This window comes from Haliotis rufescens, unplaced genomic scaffold, assembly GCF_023055435.1.
Source record: "Haliotis rufescens isolate VD_foot unplaced genomic scaffold, xgHalRufe1.0.p SCAF_19, whole genome shotgun sequence".
Taxonomy (NCBI): Eukaryota; Metazoa; Mollusca; class Gastropoda; order Lepetellida; family Haliotidae; genus Haliotis; species Haliotis rufescens.
Genome location: NW_025963879.1, coordinates 12,011,975 through 12,029,692, shown reverse-complemented (window position 1 = coordinate 12,029,692; position 17,718 = coordinate 12,011,975). Strand labels below are relative to the sequence as shown.

The following is a 17,718-nucleotide window of genomic DNA, read 5'->3' as shown; positions in this document are numbered from 1 at the left end:
GTATTTGCGACTTAAAAAATAGTTTCGTGATTGCAAAATCTTAAAAAATCTAACCAAAAGTATCCAAAAATATTTAGGGTCACCGCAATTCTTTATCATACATTTCGATATGATTATATACAAAATCAATTTTACGAAAACATATTCTTGAATACTTGGAGACCGGTGAGAGGAGGCGAAAGAAACACGCTGGACAAGTAACAAAAATGGCACTTTGCGAAACGAACAGTCTCGATTGACGAGTTAAATGAGAGATTTACAGTTTATGACGAAATATTTTCGAGAGAAGAATAAAGGACTAGAAGTGATATTAACTCCATAAATGACCATCTGTCATTATTTTGCCTTGTCAATGTGGAACTAACGTAAAAAGGACGTCAACAATTGTGTACGGCCTTGACACTTACGATAAAGGGAGACAATTAAAGGGGAAGTAACTCTTGTTTGACAATAGTTCCGTCAAAGTGTTATGTTCACTGCAGTGAAATATTAAGTGTTATGTTCACAGCAGTGAAAATATCACTTTTACCAACTTCAGAAAAATCAGACTTTCACACTGAAGTATATAATGAATACCCTGGACCCGTTCGACACTGTAACTTCGTTCCGGAGGTGACGAAATCATCTTTATCTCTTAACAGAATACAGAATGCGCTCACTCATGTGAGTCATTTGATTGGACTATTTTAAGCGTCGTGTCATTCGAATCGGCTCAAAATGAAGCTATGGCGGTGAATAGGTTCAGGATGCGTACCTTGCTGCGGTCACCGTATTACATCACAAGTTCAATCTTTACCGTCAGTTTTTCTATACGTCTGGGGATACGGATCGCCCCCTTAGAAAAGCCCGCCAAAGATAGCTCTAACAAATCAAATCAGCAAAGGCTCAACCATTCTTGACGTGCATTGAATCTCTGTGTTCAAGCCATATCGGCGAATTTAAGATACGCAGGGCAGTGGGTATATCTGACGAGGGTGCAGGTGTAAGCGAGATGGTGTATGTACACAAACACAAGTCTCTGGGTGGGACGGCGGAGTGTGGGGGGTTTACCTGAGTGCGACCGCATGATCAAAGAATTAGCATATGCGCTATAAAGGTCATCTTCAATTAATACGATTTTTTTTTTTAAAAACCACTTTGTATCAATCTCTTCTTTAATCATTTTATAACCACGTATCGGCCATCCTGTACCGGTTTTGATTTTCCATCTGATCTTTGCTAATTTCTTCACACATTCCTGACAGTCAAGCATTTTCCCCCATATTACACAGCCAAGTCACCAATACCATTCAGACGGTTATGCTCATTTCAGCTCATCAAAAGTTAGGTTATGAATTTAACAGCATGATTTCATTTGATGAGTGTCGCTCGCAATGTCAGTCAGACCCCCGCCGTATTAAAGATGTAACAATTTGTACATATAAACAAGATGGAGCTAAACCTCAGTCACATGACTTTCCCTCCCTCAGTGACCTTCACCTTCTGTCACATTGACCTTACATATCGTTCCTGTTCCAGTTCACGACATTGTAGTCGAGTTCTGTTTGAATACCACTGAACCCGGTCCCCTAGTACAGGCCGGCGCCATACCCACAACATGTATACTGGAAATCTTTCAGTATTTCTGAGAGTCAAATCATCACCATAGCCATCATCTTAATTAGCCATAGGAATGTTATCCAAATTCAAGAGATGCATGACATATTTTTCTCTACTTTATCCAAGATTAAGTTCAAAGTGCTTGAACTAAATTAGTGGAGAACCATTACAACTCCTGAAATTCATTCCCACAAAACATGTAACTGAAAGATGTAAATGAGCGTATCTTCAGCAGCCGAGGACCAGCTCTCCTTACCTTCTGCGGTTTGTGGAGGGAGTCCCGGAGCGACAGCATCTCGGCCAGGTCCAGCATGATCTTCACCTCCATGGCCATGAAGACAATGGACGCTGACCAGCCGGACACCCGTCTCACGCTCTCCCTCCTCCCGCCTTTCTCTACGGCCATCATCGGGCAATACTATGCCAGCAAAATAGGATGGATGAAGTTGTCAAAGTCCACAAAGTTTTCTGACGTATTCTTTGAATTATAACTTGAGGTATCTTCAAAAATATCACTATAATTTTAGCACATGTATCCGAACGTATATATTTCAAGGCACAATCTGAGATAATGCCAACCAAACGCTGAGGCACTTTCAGGGTAATTCCTCGAAGCCAGTTTCTGCCTGAGGCAAAGATACATCAACTCTCACTTTAACGGTTTTCAAGACGGTCTGAATAATGACATCTATTGTTTCAGTTCAGTCCATCCTTATGCGTTCCCAATGCAGATACACGCTTTGCAGCAGATAACGCAATGAGGGGAAACCCGCGGGCGTACACGTTGTTAATACTCCAAAGTGCAGATACACATGCAGTATTCATGGAATTAATAACTACAATGTGTCCGTGTTCTTTGAAACAAAGCGCTTATATTTCCGGAGAAGGCATTTTACCCACAATCCTCGTTGGTCATAGTATATTGCGTATGCCAAAATCTATCCACTTTTATCCACGGGTTGTCTACACTTTTATCCACGGGTTGTTTTCACTATTATCCACGGGTTGTTTTCACTATTATCCACGGGCTGTCTTCACTTTTATCCACGGGTTGTTTTCACTATTATCCACGGGTTGTTTTCACTATTATCCACGGGTTGTCTACACTTTTATCCACGGGTTGTTTTCACTATTATCCACGGGTTGTTTTCACTATTATCCACGGGTTGTTTTCACTTTTATCCACGGGTCGTTTTCACTTTTATCCACGGGTCGCTTCACTATTATTCACGGGTTGTCTTCACTTTTATCCACGGGTCGTCTTAACTTTTATCCACGGGTCGTCTTAAATTTTATCCACGGAGTCGTCTTCACTTTTATCCACGGGTTGTCTTCACTTTTATCCACGGGTTGTCTTCACTATTATCCACGGAGTCGTCTTCACTATTATCCACGGGTCGTCTTCACTTTTATCCACGGGTTGTCTTCACTTTCACCCGAGAGTCATCTTTGACAACACGCGGAGTCTCTATAGGATTTCCCTTTTCTCTTTTCCAACACAGCTTCAAGGCTAGGACCAGTTACAAATATAAACAGTGTATCTAATTTGATTATCTCCATCAATAATGATGGAGCAATGTGGACTTCTGATGGCTTCTCAATCAAATTACGTGATCATGACTCGGCCGGAGTGCTTTAATGTTTTACACTGAAGGTTGTCTCTTCAACATATCTTCTATTAAAACCCATGATAAATAATATAGAAGACATTCACCTCACAATCTGTGCCAACAATACATCACAGACGAGAATAGAGTCACTTGATAAGAAGGGAGTATCCTTTTGTTAATATGTCACCGCTAAGCGACTCGGGTACACATACAAAACGTTCGAAGTTGCAAGATTTAATGCACAAAAGTAAAACATTATCACACCAACCAATCCGTTTGTCAGTTACAGACTGCTTTGAGCCTGGACAAGTATTGGAATCATTCCTTTGGCATAGAATTGTTGATTGTTTTCTTTGTCCCATCGACTTTAACAACTGTCCTTCAGTACAATCCTCAGTTGATCCTTTCATGTATACTCCACACTTTAGGAGGAATAGTCATTGGTGTTCTCATGAATGGGTCTGACGACAACATGTCTGCAAACATCTCACCAAGGTATTACATAACTCCTCACATTGCTGGTGTCGCCTCACCGAACGTAACACACATCAAGAATGAAGCGAGAGGGTGCCTCTACCTGCCTTAGATATCTAACCATTCCTCTACGGCTTGGAGGAATTTCAAGATTGCCCCGACGAAAGTTTGAAAAACTTGTTTGTAAGATAAGCCAACCTCGTTACAGGAAATCTTTGACAACCCATCTCACCTAAACTTAAAAGATAAATTGGCGTTACGTTCTTCGAACCTCCGTGTGTCCATGAACTCCACCCTGGGCTGTTTTATTCAGTACACGCGTGACGTATCAGTAAAACTCCGTTTTACTCATAAAGGTATCACTATGCTACTACAATAAACTAGTTGTTTAATTATCGATGAATTAGATTTCGTATGTGAACATAAGTCATATTCACCCGATGGTCGTGGGTTCGAATTTCAATTCCGCTCTGATAGATTCTGGGTTTAGCACAAATATGTACTCGCGGCTTTCACCAAAACGGTAAGATCAAGGACCTGGATCACTTTGGACTTTCCTCCAACATAAAGCTGACGCGCCATGATATGACTAAACCCAAACTAAAACTGGCTTAATCGGGTTAATGTATCCCATGTATGTCAGGCGATGCTCATCCGATTCAAGAGAAGCCATGTCATTATTATAAACTGCCGGGTAAAAGAAAGTATAGCTTGAAAATTGGATTTGATCAACACAGTACAAACGTTTACAAAACGTTATTAGCCTGAAACAGTCGCCGAAACATTTCAAATTTAAAGTCCCAAACTCAACTAACTATGATACCCGTATCAAATACATCACCATCGAATGACCATTTCTTGTTTGTTTCATGTTTAGCCAGCGTCACGTATTGTCGTATACTTTCTTTTAGGTTAGAAAACAATCGTGTAGGTTTCTTTGAATGGGTTATTTCTGTTTTGTTTAATTCATAGGCAGAAATATGGTCATGGATTCATCTCAGGCTCTGAAGAGTTCATTCTTGTATATGATTTTTGCAAACATTTATTTGATTTATAAATTTGGTACGTGTTAAGAGGAAGTTGATATGCTATAAAAGATGAAGACAATTTCTGGGAAAAGACACCCTGCTACTGACATTAACAGTTTTTATATTATTTAGCTCTTCGAATAAATATGTTGCACTAAATAACCTCATAAACAAATCAACTCATTTGTCTCGATGTCAGAGAGTAGGCTTGTTAGCGTCCACTTGGCAGGTCACACAACATTAATATGCACAAGGACAGCTGCACGACTCGTAGGTTTAAACTTCAGCAACTGGTTTTGTCATTACAAGTTTACCGCGGAGCAGCATACCGACACAACAAAGGGCGGTAGTGCCACTCCGAAACTTCCTTTATGATATAACGAGCTCAGGGTCACCCAGTGCAGCATCCCTTACCTCTACATCAATGAATGCATTTTATGCCATTACAAGATACAGCAGGAAACGCACATCACAGCTTCCCATGGTCGTTACCATAGCATCAGGAAAGATAAAATTCTGTGATATCTCTTTAGAGAAAGGACGAGGCAGGCTCAGGTTTGGCACTGGCTCTGTCAAAGTTTTAAAGAGGAAAAAACCCTCTAAAACTGAAAAATACATATGAAATATTATGAGACATTCAAATGGCTGAAATCTGGCCTTTTATCCTTCTTACGCTTGTGGGTTTGGACTTGGGTTAAGTATCAGGCCTATTTCAAGAGAACGTCTAATTAAGTTGTTGACCAAAGAGGAATATTTTGCAACTGTAATGTACATCTCCAAAGAACATTAACCTATGTCAAATACATGCTCATGTTCACATATTAGAAAAAAAGGATTTCTGAAGAGTCCCAAAATGACAACTGTTAGCCTTTAATTGCGCCATTGTGAAACGAACAAGGCCTCATTGATGTGAACACATCTGATAACCTTCATAATGATTGGGACCGCATCCGTGGTCTCGTTGTAGAGCGTCACCCGGAGAGTGGGTGGTCAGGTGTTGGATCAAAAGCCGCGTCATACCAAAAGACGTTCAAAGATGGTAATTGTTGTTACCCTGCCTGGCGCCCGGCTGTAAGTCATGATAAATATCATGTTAAACTGCAGCATGGTATCTCAGTGTGCTAGCACAATAAAATCGGCATCAGTCCGGACTAGAAGAAGCAGCCACACACACACACACACACATACACACACACGTGCATGCACGTCGCTATATAAGTGCAATAATCCTGAACGCGACGATGAATCCCTTTTCACCTCACGTCATAATGATTTGTAAAGATTTTCTTCATTCCTTATATTTTGCTTCTCCTTTGAAACCCAGTTTTGAAAAACATTGATAAATAAGTAAACGTCTCCATTCAGTCATGAAGTGCCTCGTTTAAAGTGACTCTGCGTACGGCGTTCTATATATAAACTACAAAGTGCATCTTCCCGAGGACTATAAAAGTCCACTTTCTAGCATTGCCGAACTTGGCTGGAATTTCCAGGCTCGATCGTGGCGCCACCAGTGGTTATTACGAGTTATATCCCTTCTATGTCCCTTCTATTGACTAATCAGATTCCACCTCTCATATCATTTGCCCAGTCAAGACGATCTGATCGATAGTCAAAATCTTTATCATAATAAAACGGGCCTTACCTCGCGAAATACATAAAAAAAATTTAGCACCTTGATTAAAATCATGAAAAAAATATCTGTGGATATTGTCGATACCAGTTGACGGTACACATGCTTTGCAAATCCTTCAGTCGACTGAAATCTGCACGTTGAAATCCATGTTCTTTATGAACCGGATGTCTAGTTTGATGGCGATTTTGATTGGACTATGCACATACTCGTTAGAATTCCAACCTAGTTCGGCATGGATGGAAACTGGACTTACACAGTCAGTTAACGCCCTTGCGATGACAAATTGTTACTTTCTCAGAATTTGGTTGAGTTGTTTCAAGGAATACTACGGGACATTTTTGTTGCTATAAACAATTGAATAAATTACTTTATGCTTTACTACTATATGTTACTGTATGAGAATATGGTTGAACTGTTTCCAGAAACAAGAGAGATAGTTCTATGGATATACGACTTCTTTATGACAATAAATAAAAGCGACAAAACTCTTTCTATATTCATAAGAAATCTCGGTGCAAAGAGAATAGATCTCACGATTCCGACTATATCATGAGCATGTGTTTATAAATCACTATCAAATAGTGATGATACCAGGTGTTCGCGAGAAATGTGAGCGTATCACATGCAAAAGTAAGTCAATTGTTCACGGGAACACGGGACATCTTTTTTGTCACTGACAGTATGGTTATACCAGTTCTTCTTTACGGATGCAAAGTATGGGGATTTGAAAACATCTCAACTCTAGAAGGTGTCCATTTGCGTTTCTGAAATATCTTTAATCATTAAGAAATTGTACTCAAAATTTCATGGTACATGGGGAACTTGGAAGACTCCATCTATCAAACATCGTCAAAATGAGAATGATAAGTTTTGGGCCACAATTACTTTCCACGAAATCATCTAAATTATCCTTTCTGATATACAAGTTGTTATTTGTGAATCTGTATAAATAAGCATGCATGCTCGGCAAAGATGCTTTTGTATCTTTTCTATATTCAAATGTTATATGTTGTTGAAATAATGCTCTACCCCTGATGCAGCTGATAGCGGCATGAGTTTAAATAAAAGTTCAGTTCAGTCAAATTTGAAAATGTCTTCCCCATGTCTTCCATTAAGCCTTTTGAAAGCTTTACTGAGGCCTTGGATCCTGTAATCTGGATGAAACAACTGCTGAGGAAGAGGTGTGTGAAGCATTTTGAAATCGTCGTAGAAAGAGCCTGCTCGATTGTATCTCACAAGTTGTGAAATGTAGACACCAAGAGCTGGAGCTGCAGGAATATTGCTCGACATGAAGGGAAAGTTGACTATTGGTAAGTTAAAGTCATTCCTCTTGTCATACAGACTTGTGGAGAGTGTTTTGTCACTCTGAATCTGTATGCATAGATTTAATATGAAACAGATGAGGCGGTCTCTCCTTAATTTCTACTTCAGGTGGAAAAATAATGGGAGGGAATTGGCTATGGTTTCAACAGACCAAAGCTCATGATGTCAATCACTGGATTATCTGGACCAGACTCATTTATTTACAGACCGCCGTCATAAAGGTGGAATATTTCTGAGTGTGGCGTTAAACAACAAACAAACAAACAAATATGATTTCAACAAAGTGGTGACGTGATCTGTGGTAGTCTTAGGCTTTCTTCCCACATCACGCTGCCACGCCCTGAAAGTGTTGTTAAAGGCGGCGTAAAACCACAAGGTTCATAACACATCAGATGCATCCCTTACATTGATTTGTCCTCGACGAGCTCAGCACCATCAGCGGTGTGGTGAATAGTGAATACATAAGCTCCGTGTAGATTGAAACCTGCATCTGAGTTTAACCACAACAGTAAAAACACAAATACATTTTGAGAGACAACCCCAAATTTACGAGAAAGGATAACTCACTTTTATAACGATTTTATTTGTCGGGGGATTAATTAGGTTGTCAGCACTTTTTCTGAGAATAAACACCTCACAAATTATCCGAAGGCGATACACATATATGGATAGCAGGGTGTGTTTTATACACGTGTCAGTGAAAGATCTAATTAGCTTGAAGGCATTATACCCCGATAAACCACATCTAACACCGACACACCATCCTCATCCAGGCGATACTTGGCAGGATGCTGGAACCACCTCGTGAAAACATGTAAACACTTTCTTTATTTGAGGCTATTTCCAAACAAAAGCTCTATTTATAATTGATTCCACAATAAAATTATTCATATCTGTCTACGCTCGTAGACGCGCGTTCTCCATCTTATCATTACAGAGGATATTTGAAATCCAGACGGATTCACTTGGGTTTTTTCGGACAGCGTTGATCAGTAGCGCCAAAAGCTGGTATTTTTTCAGCGCAAGTGACTCTTTTCAATATAAGTAGATCAAGATACGTACATTCCAAAGTGACACCAGGCATAGATATTTTGTCTTACACAACTATACCGTTTGACGGATTGAAAACCTACTTCAAGTGTTTGGAGTGGAGAGATCAGGTGGACACAATATGGTGAGTTGCAGATCAAAAATTCGCGTATACCCTGTAGCGTTATGATTGTGCATTTGTGGCGTGGATTTGGCAAACTACGTATACAAATGTCAGTTATCATCATTTTTTGCGATTATAACTGTGATTATTATTATTGTCATTACTTTTGGTTTAATATTATCATCATTATTATTGTCGTTATTAATATTTAATAAATATTGTTGTTGAGATCTTTATTATTCAATCATGTACAGTGAAATTATATCATTTTGTTTAAGAGAAAACAGTTGCAAATTTCGGACATAATATTATAATAATTCACATGATAAAGATGACATATTTCGGACTAGGGATGATAAAGATCACATATTTCGGACTAGGGATGATAAAGATCACATATTTCGGACAAGGGATGATAAAGATCACATATTTCGGACAAGGGGTGATAAAGATGACATATTTCGGACAAGGGGTGATAAAGATCACATATTTCGGACAAGGGGTGATAAAGATGACATATTTCTGACTAGGGGTGATAAAGATCACATATTTCGGACTAGGGATGATAAAGAACACATATTTCGGACTAGGGATGATAAAGATCACATATTTCGGACCAAGGATGATTAAGATCACATATTTCGGACTAGAGATGATAAAGATCACATATTTCGGACTAGGGATCATAAAGATCACATATTTCGGACTAGGGATGATAAAGATCACATATTACGGACTAGGGGTGATAAAGATCATATATTTCGGACTAGGGATGATAAAGATGACATATTTCGGACTAGGGATGATAAAGATCACATATTTCGGACAAGGGGTGATAAAGATCACATATTTCGGACATAATATAATATTAATTCACATATTTCGTACAAGGGGTGATAAAGATCACATATTTCGGACTAGGGATCATAAAGATCACATATTTCGGACTAGGGATGATAAAGATCATATATTTCGGACTAGGGATGATAAAGATCACATATTTCGGACAAGGGGTGATAAAGATCACATATTTCGGACTAGGGATGATAAGGATCACATATTTCGGACTAGGGGTGATAAAGATCACATATTTCGGACATAATGTAACATTAATTCACATATTTCGGACAAGGGGTGATAAAGATCACATATTTCGGACTAGGGAGGATAAAGATCACATATTTTCGGACTAGGGATGATAAAGATCACATATTTCGGACTAGGGATGGTGAAGATCACATATTTCGGACTAGGGACGATAAAGATCACATATTTCGGACTAGGGAGGATAAAGATCATATATTTCGGACTAGGGATGATAAAGATCACATATTTCGGACTAGGGATGATAAAGATCACATATTTCGGACTAGGGATGGTGAAGATCACATATTTCGGACTAGGGACGATAAAGATCACATATTTTCGGACTAGGGATGATAAAGATCACATATTTCGGACTAGGGATGGTGAAGATCACATATTTCGGACTAGGGACGATAAAGATCACATATTTCGGACTAGGGAGGATAAAGATCATATATTTCGGACTAGGGATGATAAAGATCATATATTTCGGACTAGGGGTGATAAAGATCACATATTTCGGACTAGGGAGGATAAAGATCACATATTTCGGACTAGGGATGGTGAAGATCACATATTTCGGACTAGGGACGATAAAGATCACATATTTCGGACTAGGGAGGATAAAGATCACATATTTCGGACTAGGGGTGATAAAGATCACATATTTCGGACTAGGGATGGTGAAGGTCACATATTTCGGACTAGGGACGATAAAGATCACATATTTCGGACTAGGGAGGATAAAGATTATATATTTCGGACTAGGGATGATAAAGATCACATTTTTCGGACAAGGGGTGATAAAGATCACATATTTCGGACTAGGGGTGATAAAGATCACATATTTCGGACATAATATAATATTAATTCACATATTTCGTACAAGGGGTGATAAAGATCACATATTTCGGACTAGGGAGGATAAAGATCACATATTTCGGACTAGGGATGATAAAGATCACATATTTCGGACTAGGGATCATAAAGATCATATATTTCGGACTAGGGATGATAAAGATCACATTTTTCGGACAAGGGGTGATAAAGATCACATATTTCGGACTAGGGATGATAAAGATCATATATTTCGGACTAGGGGTGATAAAGATCACATATTTCTGACATAATGTAACATTAATTCACATATTTCGGACAAGGGGTGATGAAGATCACATATTTCGGACTAGGGATGATAAAGATCACATATTTCGGACTAGGGATGGTGAAGATCACATATTTCGGACTAGGGACGATAAAGATCACATATTTCGGACTAGGGAGGATAAAGATTATATATTTCGGACTAGGGATGATAAAGATCACATTTTTCGGACAAGGGGTGATAAAGATCACATATTTCGGACTAGGGGTGATAAAGATCACATATTTCGGACATAATATAATATTAATTCACATATTTCGTACAAGGGGTGATAAAGATCACATATTTCGGACTAGGGAGGATAAAGATCACATATTTCGGACTAAGGATGATAAAGATCATATATTTCGGACTAGGGATGATAAAGATCATATATTTCGGACTAGGGGTGATAAAGATCACATATTTCGGACTAGGGATGATAAAGATCATATATTTCGGACTAGGGGTGATAAAGATCACATATTTCTGACATAATGTAACATTAATTCACATATTTCGGACAAGGGGTGATGAAGATCACATATTTCGGACTAGGGAGGATAAAGATCACATATTTCGGACTAGGGATGATAAAGATCACATATTTCGGACATAATATAATATTAATTCACATATTTCGTACAAGGGGTGATAAAGATCACATATTTCGGACAAGGGGTGATGAAGATCACATATTTCGGACTAGGGAGGATAAAGATCACATATTTCGGACTAGGGAGGATAAAGATCACATATTTCGGACTAGGGGTGATAAAGATCACATATTTCGGACATAATATAATATTAATTCACATATTTCGTACAAGGGGTGATAAAGATCACATATTTCGGACTAGGGAGGATAAAGATCACATATTTCGGACTAGGGATGATAAAGATCACATATTTCGGACTAGGGATCATAAAGATCATATATTTCGGACTAGGGATGATAAAGATCACATTTTTTGGACAAGGGGTGATAAAGATCACATATTTCGGACTAGGGATGATAAAGATCATATATTTCGGACTAGGGGTGATAAAGATCACATATTTCTGACATAATGTAACATTAATTCACATATTTCGGACAAGGGGTGATGAAGATCACATATTTCGGACTAAGGAGGATAAAGATCACATATTTCGGACTAGGGAGGATAAAGATCACATATTTCGGACTAGGGGTGATAAAGATCACATATTTCGGACTAAGGATGATAAAGATCACATATTTCGGACTAGGGATGATAAAGATCACATATTTCGGACTAGGGGTAATAAAGATCACATATTTCGAACATAATATAATATTAATTCACATATTTCGTACAAGGGGTGATAAAGATCACATATTTCGGACATAATATAATATTAATTCACATATTTCGGACTAAGGATGATAAAGATCACATATTTCGGACTAGGGAGGATAAAGATCACATATTTTCGGACTAGGGATGATAAAGATCACATATTTCGGACATAATATAATATTAATTCACATATTTCGGACTAGGGATGATAAAGATCACATATTTCGGACTAGGGAGGATAAAGATCACATATTTCGGACTAGGGATGATAAAGATCATATATTTCGGACTAGGGATGATAAAGATCACATATTTCGGACTAGGGATGATAAAGATCACATATTTTCGGACTAAGGATGATAAAGATCACGTATTTTCGGACTAGGGATGATTAAGATCACATATTTCGGACAAGGGGTGATAAAGATCACATATTTCGGACATAATATAATATTAATTCACATATTTCGGACTAAGGATGATAAAGATCACATATTTCGGACTAGGGAGGATAAAGATCACATATTTCGGACTAGGGAGGATAAAGATCACATATTTCGGACTAAGGATGATAAAGATCACATATTTCGGACTAGGGAGGATAAAGATCACATATTTCGGACATAATATAATATTAATTCACATATTTCGGACTAAGGATGATAAAAATCACATATTTCGGACTAGGGAGGATAAAGATCACATATTTTCGGACTAGGGATGATAAAGATCACATATTTCGGACATAATATAATATTAATTCACATATTTCGGACTAAGGATGATAAAGATCACATATTTCGGACTAGGGAGGATAAAGATCACATATTTCGGACTAGGGATGATAAAGATCATATATTTCGGACTAGGGATGATAAAGATCACATATTTCGGACTAGGGATGATAAAGATCACATATTTTCGGACTAAGGATGATAAAGATCACATATTTTCGGACTAGGGATGATTAAGATCACATATTTCGGACAAGGGGTGATAAAGATCACATATTTCGGACATAATATAATATTAATTCACATATTTCGGACTAAGGATGATAAAGATCACATATTTCGGACTAGGGAGGATAAAGATCACATATTTCGGACTAGGGAGGATAAAGATGACATATTTCGGACTAGGGAGGATAAAGATGACATATTTCGGACTAGGGGTGATAAAGATCACATATTTCGGATTAGGGAGGATAAAGATCACATATTTCGGACTAGGGAGGATAAAGATGACATATTTCGGACTAGGGAGGATAAAGATGACATATTTCGGACTAGGGGTGATAAAGATCACATATTTCGGACTAGGGATGGTGAAGATCACATATTTCGGACTAGGGAGGATAAAGATCACATATTTCGGACTAGGGAGGATAAAGATGACATATTTCGGACTAGGGAGGATAAAGATGACATATTTCGGACTAGGGGTGATAAAGATCACATATTTCGGACTAGGGAGGATAAAGATCACATATTTCGGACTAGGGAGGATAAAGATCACATATTTCGGACATAATATAATATTAATTCACATATTTCGGACTAGGGAGGATAAAGATCACATATTTCGGACTAGGGGTGATAAAGATCACATATTTCGGACTAGGGATGATAAAGATCACATATTTCGGACTAAGGATGATAAAGATCACATATTTCGGACTAGGGATGGTGAAGATCACATATTTTCGGACTAAGGATGATAAAGATCACATATTTCGGACTAGGGGTGATAAAGATCACATATTTCGGACTAGGGAGGATAAAGATCACATATTTCGGACTAGGGATGGTGAAGATCACATATTTCGGACTAGGGATGATAAAGATCACATATTTCGGACTAGGGATGATAAAGATCACATATTTCGGACTAAGGATGATAAAGATCACATATTTCGGACTAGGGATGGTGAAGATCACATATTTTCGGACCAAGGATGATAAAGATCACATATTTCGGACTAGGGGTGATAAAGATCACATATTTCGGACTAGGGAGGATAAAGATCACATATTTCGGACTAGGGATGGTGAAGATCACATATTTCGGACTAGGGATGATTAAGATCACATATTTCGGACAAGGGGTGATAAAGATCACATTTTTCGGACAAGGGATGATAAAGATCACATATTTCGGACTAGGGATGATAAAGATCACATATTTCGGACATAATGTAACATTAATTCACATATTTCGGACAAGGGGTGATAAAGATCACATATTTCGGACATAATATAATATTAATTCACATATTTCGGACTAAGGATGATAAAGATCACATATTTCGGACTAGGGAGGATAAAGATCACATATTTCGGACTAGGGAGGATAAAGATGACATATTTCGGACTAGGGAGGATAAAGATGACATATTTCGGACTAGGGGTGATAAAGATCACATATTTCGGATTAGGGAGGATAAAGATCACATATTTCGGACTAGGGAGGATAAAGATGACATATTTCGGACTAGGGAGGATAAAGATGACATATTTCGGACTAGGGGTGATAAAGATCACATATTTCGGACTAGGGATGGTGAAGATCACATATTTCGGACTAGGGAGGATAAAGATCACATATTTCGGACTAGGGAGGATAAAGATGACATATTTCGGACTAGGGAGGATAAAGATGACATATTTCGGACTAGGGGTGATAAAGATCACATATTTCGGACTAGGGAGGATAAAGATCACATATTTCGGACTAGGGAGGATAAAGATCACATATTTCGGACATAATATAATATTAATTCACATATTTCGGACTAGGGAGGATAAAGATCACATATTTCGGACTAGGGGTGATAAAGATCACATATTTCGGACTAGGGATGATAAAGATCACATATTTCGGACTAAGGATGATAAAGATCACATATTTCGGACTAGGGATGGTGAAGATCACATATTTTCGGACTAAGGATGATAAAGATCACATATTTCGGACTAGGGGTGATAAAGATCACATATTTCGGACTAGGGAGGATAAAGATCACATATTTCGGACTAGGGATGGTGAAGATCACATATTTCGGACTAGGGATGATAAAGATCACATATTTCGGACTAGGGATGATAAAGATCACATATTTCGGACTAAGGATGATAAAGATCACATATTTCGGACTAGGGATGGTGAAGATCACATATTTTCGGACCAAGGATGATAAAGATCACATATTTCGGACTAGGGGTGATAAAGATCACATATTTCGGACTAGGGAGGATAAAGATCACATATTTCGGACTAGGGATGGTGAAGATCACATATTTCGGACTAGGGATGATTAAGATCACATATTTCGGACAAGGGGTGATAAAGATCACATTTTTCGGACAAGGGATGATAAAGATCACATATTTCGGACTAGGGATGATAAAGATCACATATTTCGGACTAGGGGTGATAAAGATCACATATTTCGGACTAGGGATGATAAAGATCATATATTTCGGACTAGGGATGATAAAGATCACATATTTCGGACTAAGTATGATAAAGATAAACATATTTTAGTAGATCTTATTTATCAAAAATTAAATCAACATCTGTGAAAAAAGTAGATATATCTTTTAATCGATTATTATGGTTCGATCCATTCTTTGTTCTTAAATATGTCAATGCAGCTGATAAATGATTAGCAAAACAAGAATGCAGTCGAATAACCCCCAATCAGGCGACGTCATACTTAAAAATCCGGCCATGGCAGAGTCAACCATCAGTCAACTCTTAACCCTTCCGTGTTCTGTTGAATCATATTTTAGTATAAATTCGTATACAATGGCCATTATCATACCTCCATGTCTGAATGATGAGATCTGATTGGTCCACGTGATCTTGATAAACTGCTGTGTAACCCGCCTTGGAGGAGACTACATTTCTCAGGGGAGGAATACATCTCTTATACCTCGCCACGAACAAATCGGGCTGCGCGTGGATTTCTGGGAGGCAGAATAAATCCCTTATACACTCCTTCAAAGTAAAAAGCCGCACGCTTTTCCGAGTCAATGGAAGTCGCTTGACATAGCAAGCTAACCTCTGAGTCAGTTCAATCGAATTGCTGTTTTCTATCAAGTTTGAATTTGTTTGAATTCTTTTACAATGTCATATTAGAACATGTCGGTAAGATAAATTCGTCGTAGCATGATCACTCGGGGTTGTATGCGTCCCTCACTCACTCCGACTCGTGGTATAAAACCTAACGCGGGACGCATAAACCTCCATGTACCCCTTGTGATCCTGCTACAACCTAATTCATAATAGATTAATAATGATAATGACATCAAAGCCCCAACAACCTGTACTGGTATGACATAAGCTAGGTATGGTATATGGACATTACCTCATAGATCACAGAAACAGACATTATTTCAGGATCTATTTAAGACAAGTTCGTATTGTTAGCAAAAGATCCTATTTAAACAAAATCCAAAAACCCCACTAATGTTGAAAACGCAAAACAAGGCGACGTGATGTGTTCGTCCGGGCAATACCAGAACCAAGCATCTGTGTATCATACAACATACTAAGAGAACAATGGTGAAACATTTTGACATGTATTTGTCATATTTGTTTTTTTAACAAAGTGAGGGAAACATTCCCATGAAGCCCTGGAGCGGACTGGAAGAATTGGCAGATGAACAATACTATTCATGCAGGCAGTGAGGTCAAATAGTTCTGTATTGCTTAAAGTGGGCGACAAACAGCCTACGGTATTACTGCATTCCCGAGTTCATCCACCATCAATTACAGCAGCACGTGTACTTCATCCAGAGAGTGATTAGTTCAAGTATAGGCTTGCTGGATATGTAACAGGTGGTTGTCTCGGGTGTGAAGCAGTGAATGAGTGAGTAAGTGGTTGTGACAGGTATAAAAATTTAATTAAGTTGCTGTACCAAGTGGTAATTAAACAGGTGGGAGAACGTGGACTTTGTAGACCATAAACGCAAAGAAATCGTAAACGAAAAACTAAACCTAAACGTTCGAATGTACATTCATTCACCATCCTAAATGCATATGGATGTGTTCAAAAGAAGGATTACAAGATTTATTTGACCATCTTGCATAACCTATTAGTAACATTAAACAAATATTCTATCTTTCACAAAACAATATCATTCGATTTGCAAGGAACAAAAAACACTATGTTCTCTTCGAGAAAAAATATGACAGGCAAATAAATTAAAATAAAAAATGAAATCACACTCACGCATTGCAGATTAGCGCCATTAGAACGTCTGTTTGGAATCAGCACGGCAAACCAAAGGTGTTGGGCAACTTCAGCAAGGATGGACCATCTTTACCGCGGTGAACATG

At 38.2% G+C, this 17,718-nt stretch overlaps 1 protein-coding gene across 2 annotated transcripts in view; it reads right to left on the bottom strand.

Moving 5' to 3' along the window:
* Window positions 1-17,718, bottom strand: part of LOC124138925 (sodium-dependent dopamine transporter-like) — a 98,474-nt gene extending 80,756 nt beyond the window's left edge. The window contains exon 1 of one of the 2 annotated variants that reach the window (XM_048398882.1): window positions 17,612-17,718. Coding sequence is in view for 1 of the 2 variants with exons in the window: in XM_046505835.2 (XP_046361791.1) it covers window positions 1,856-2,008 (153 nt within the window). In the remaining variant the exon portion in view is untranslated. Of the gene's footprint in view, window positions 1-1,855; window positions 3,273-17,611 lie in introns of those variants that run through there. The other variant, XM_046505835.2, reaches the window with a different exon arrangement.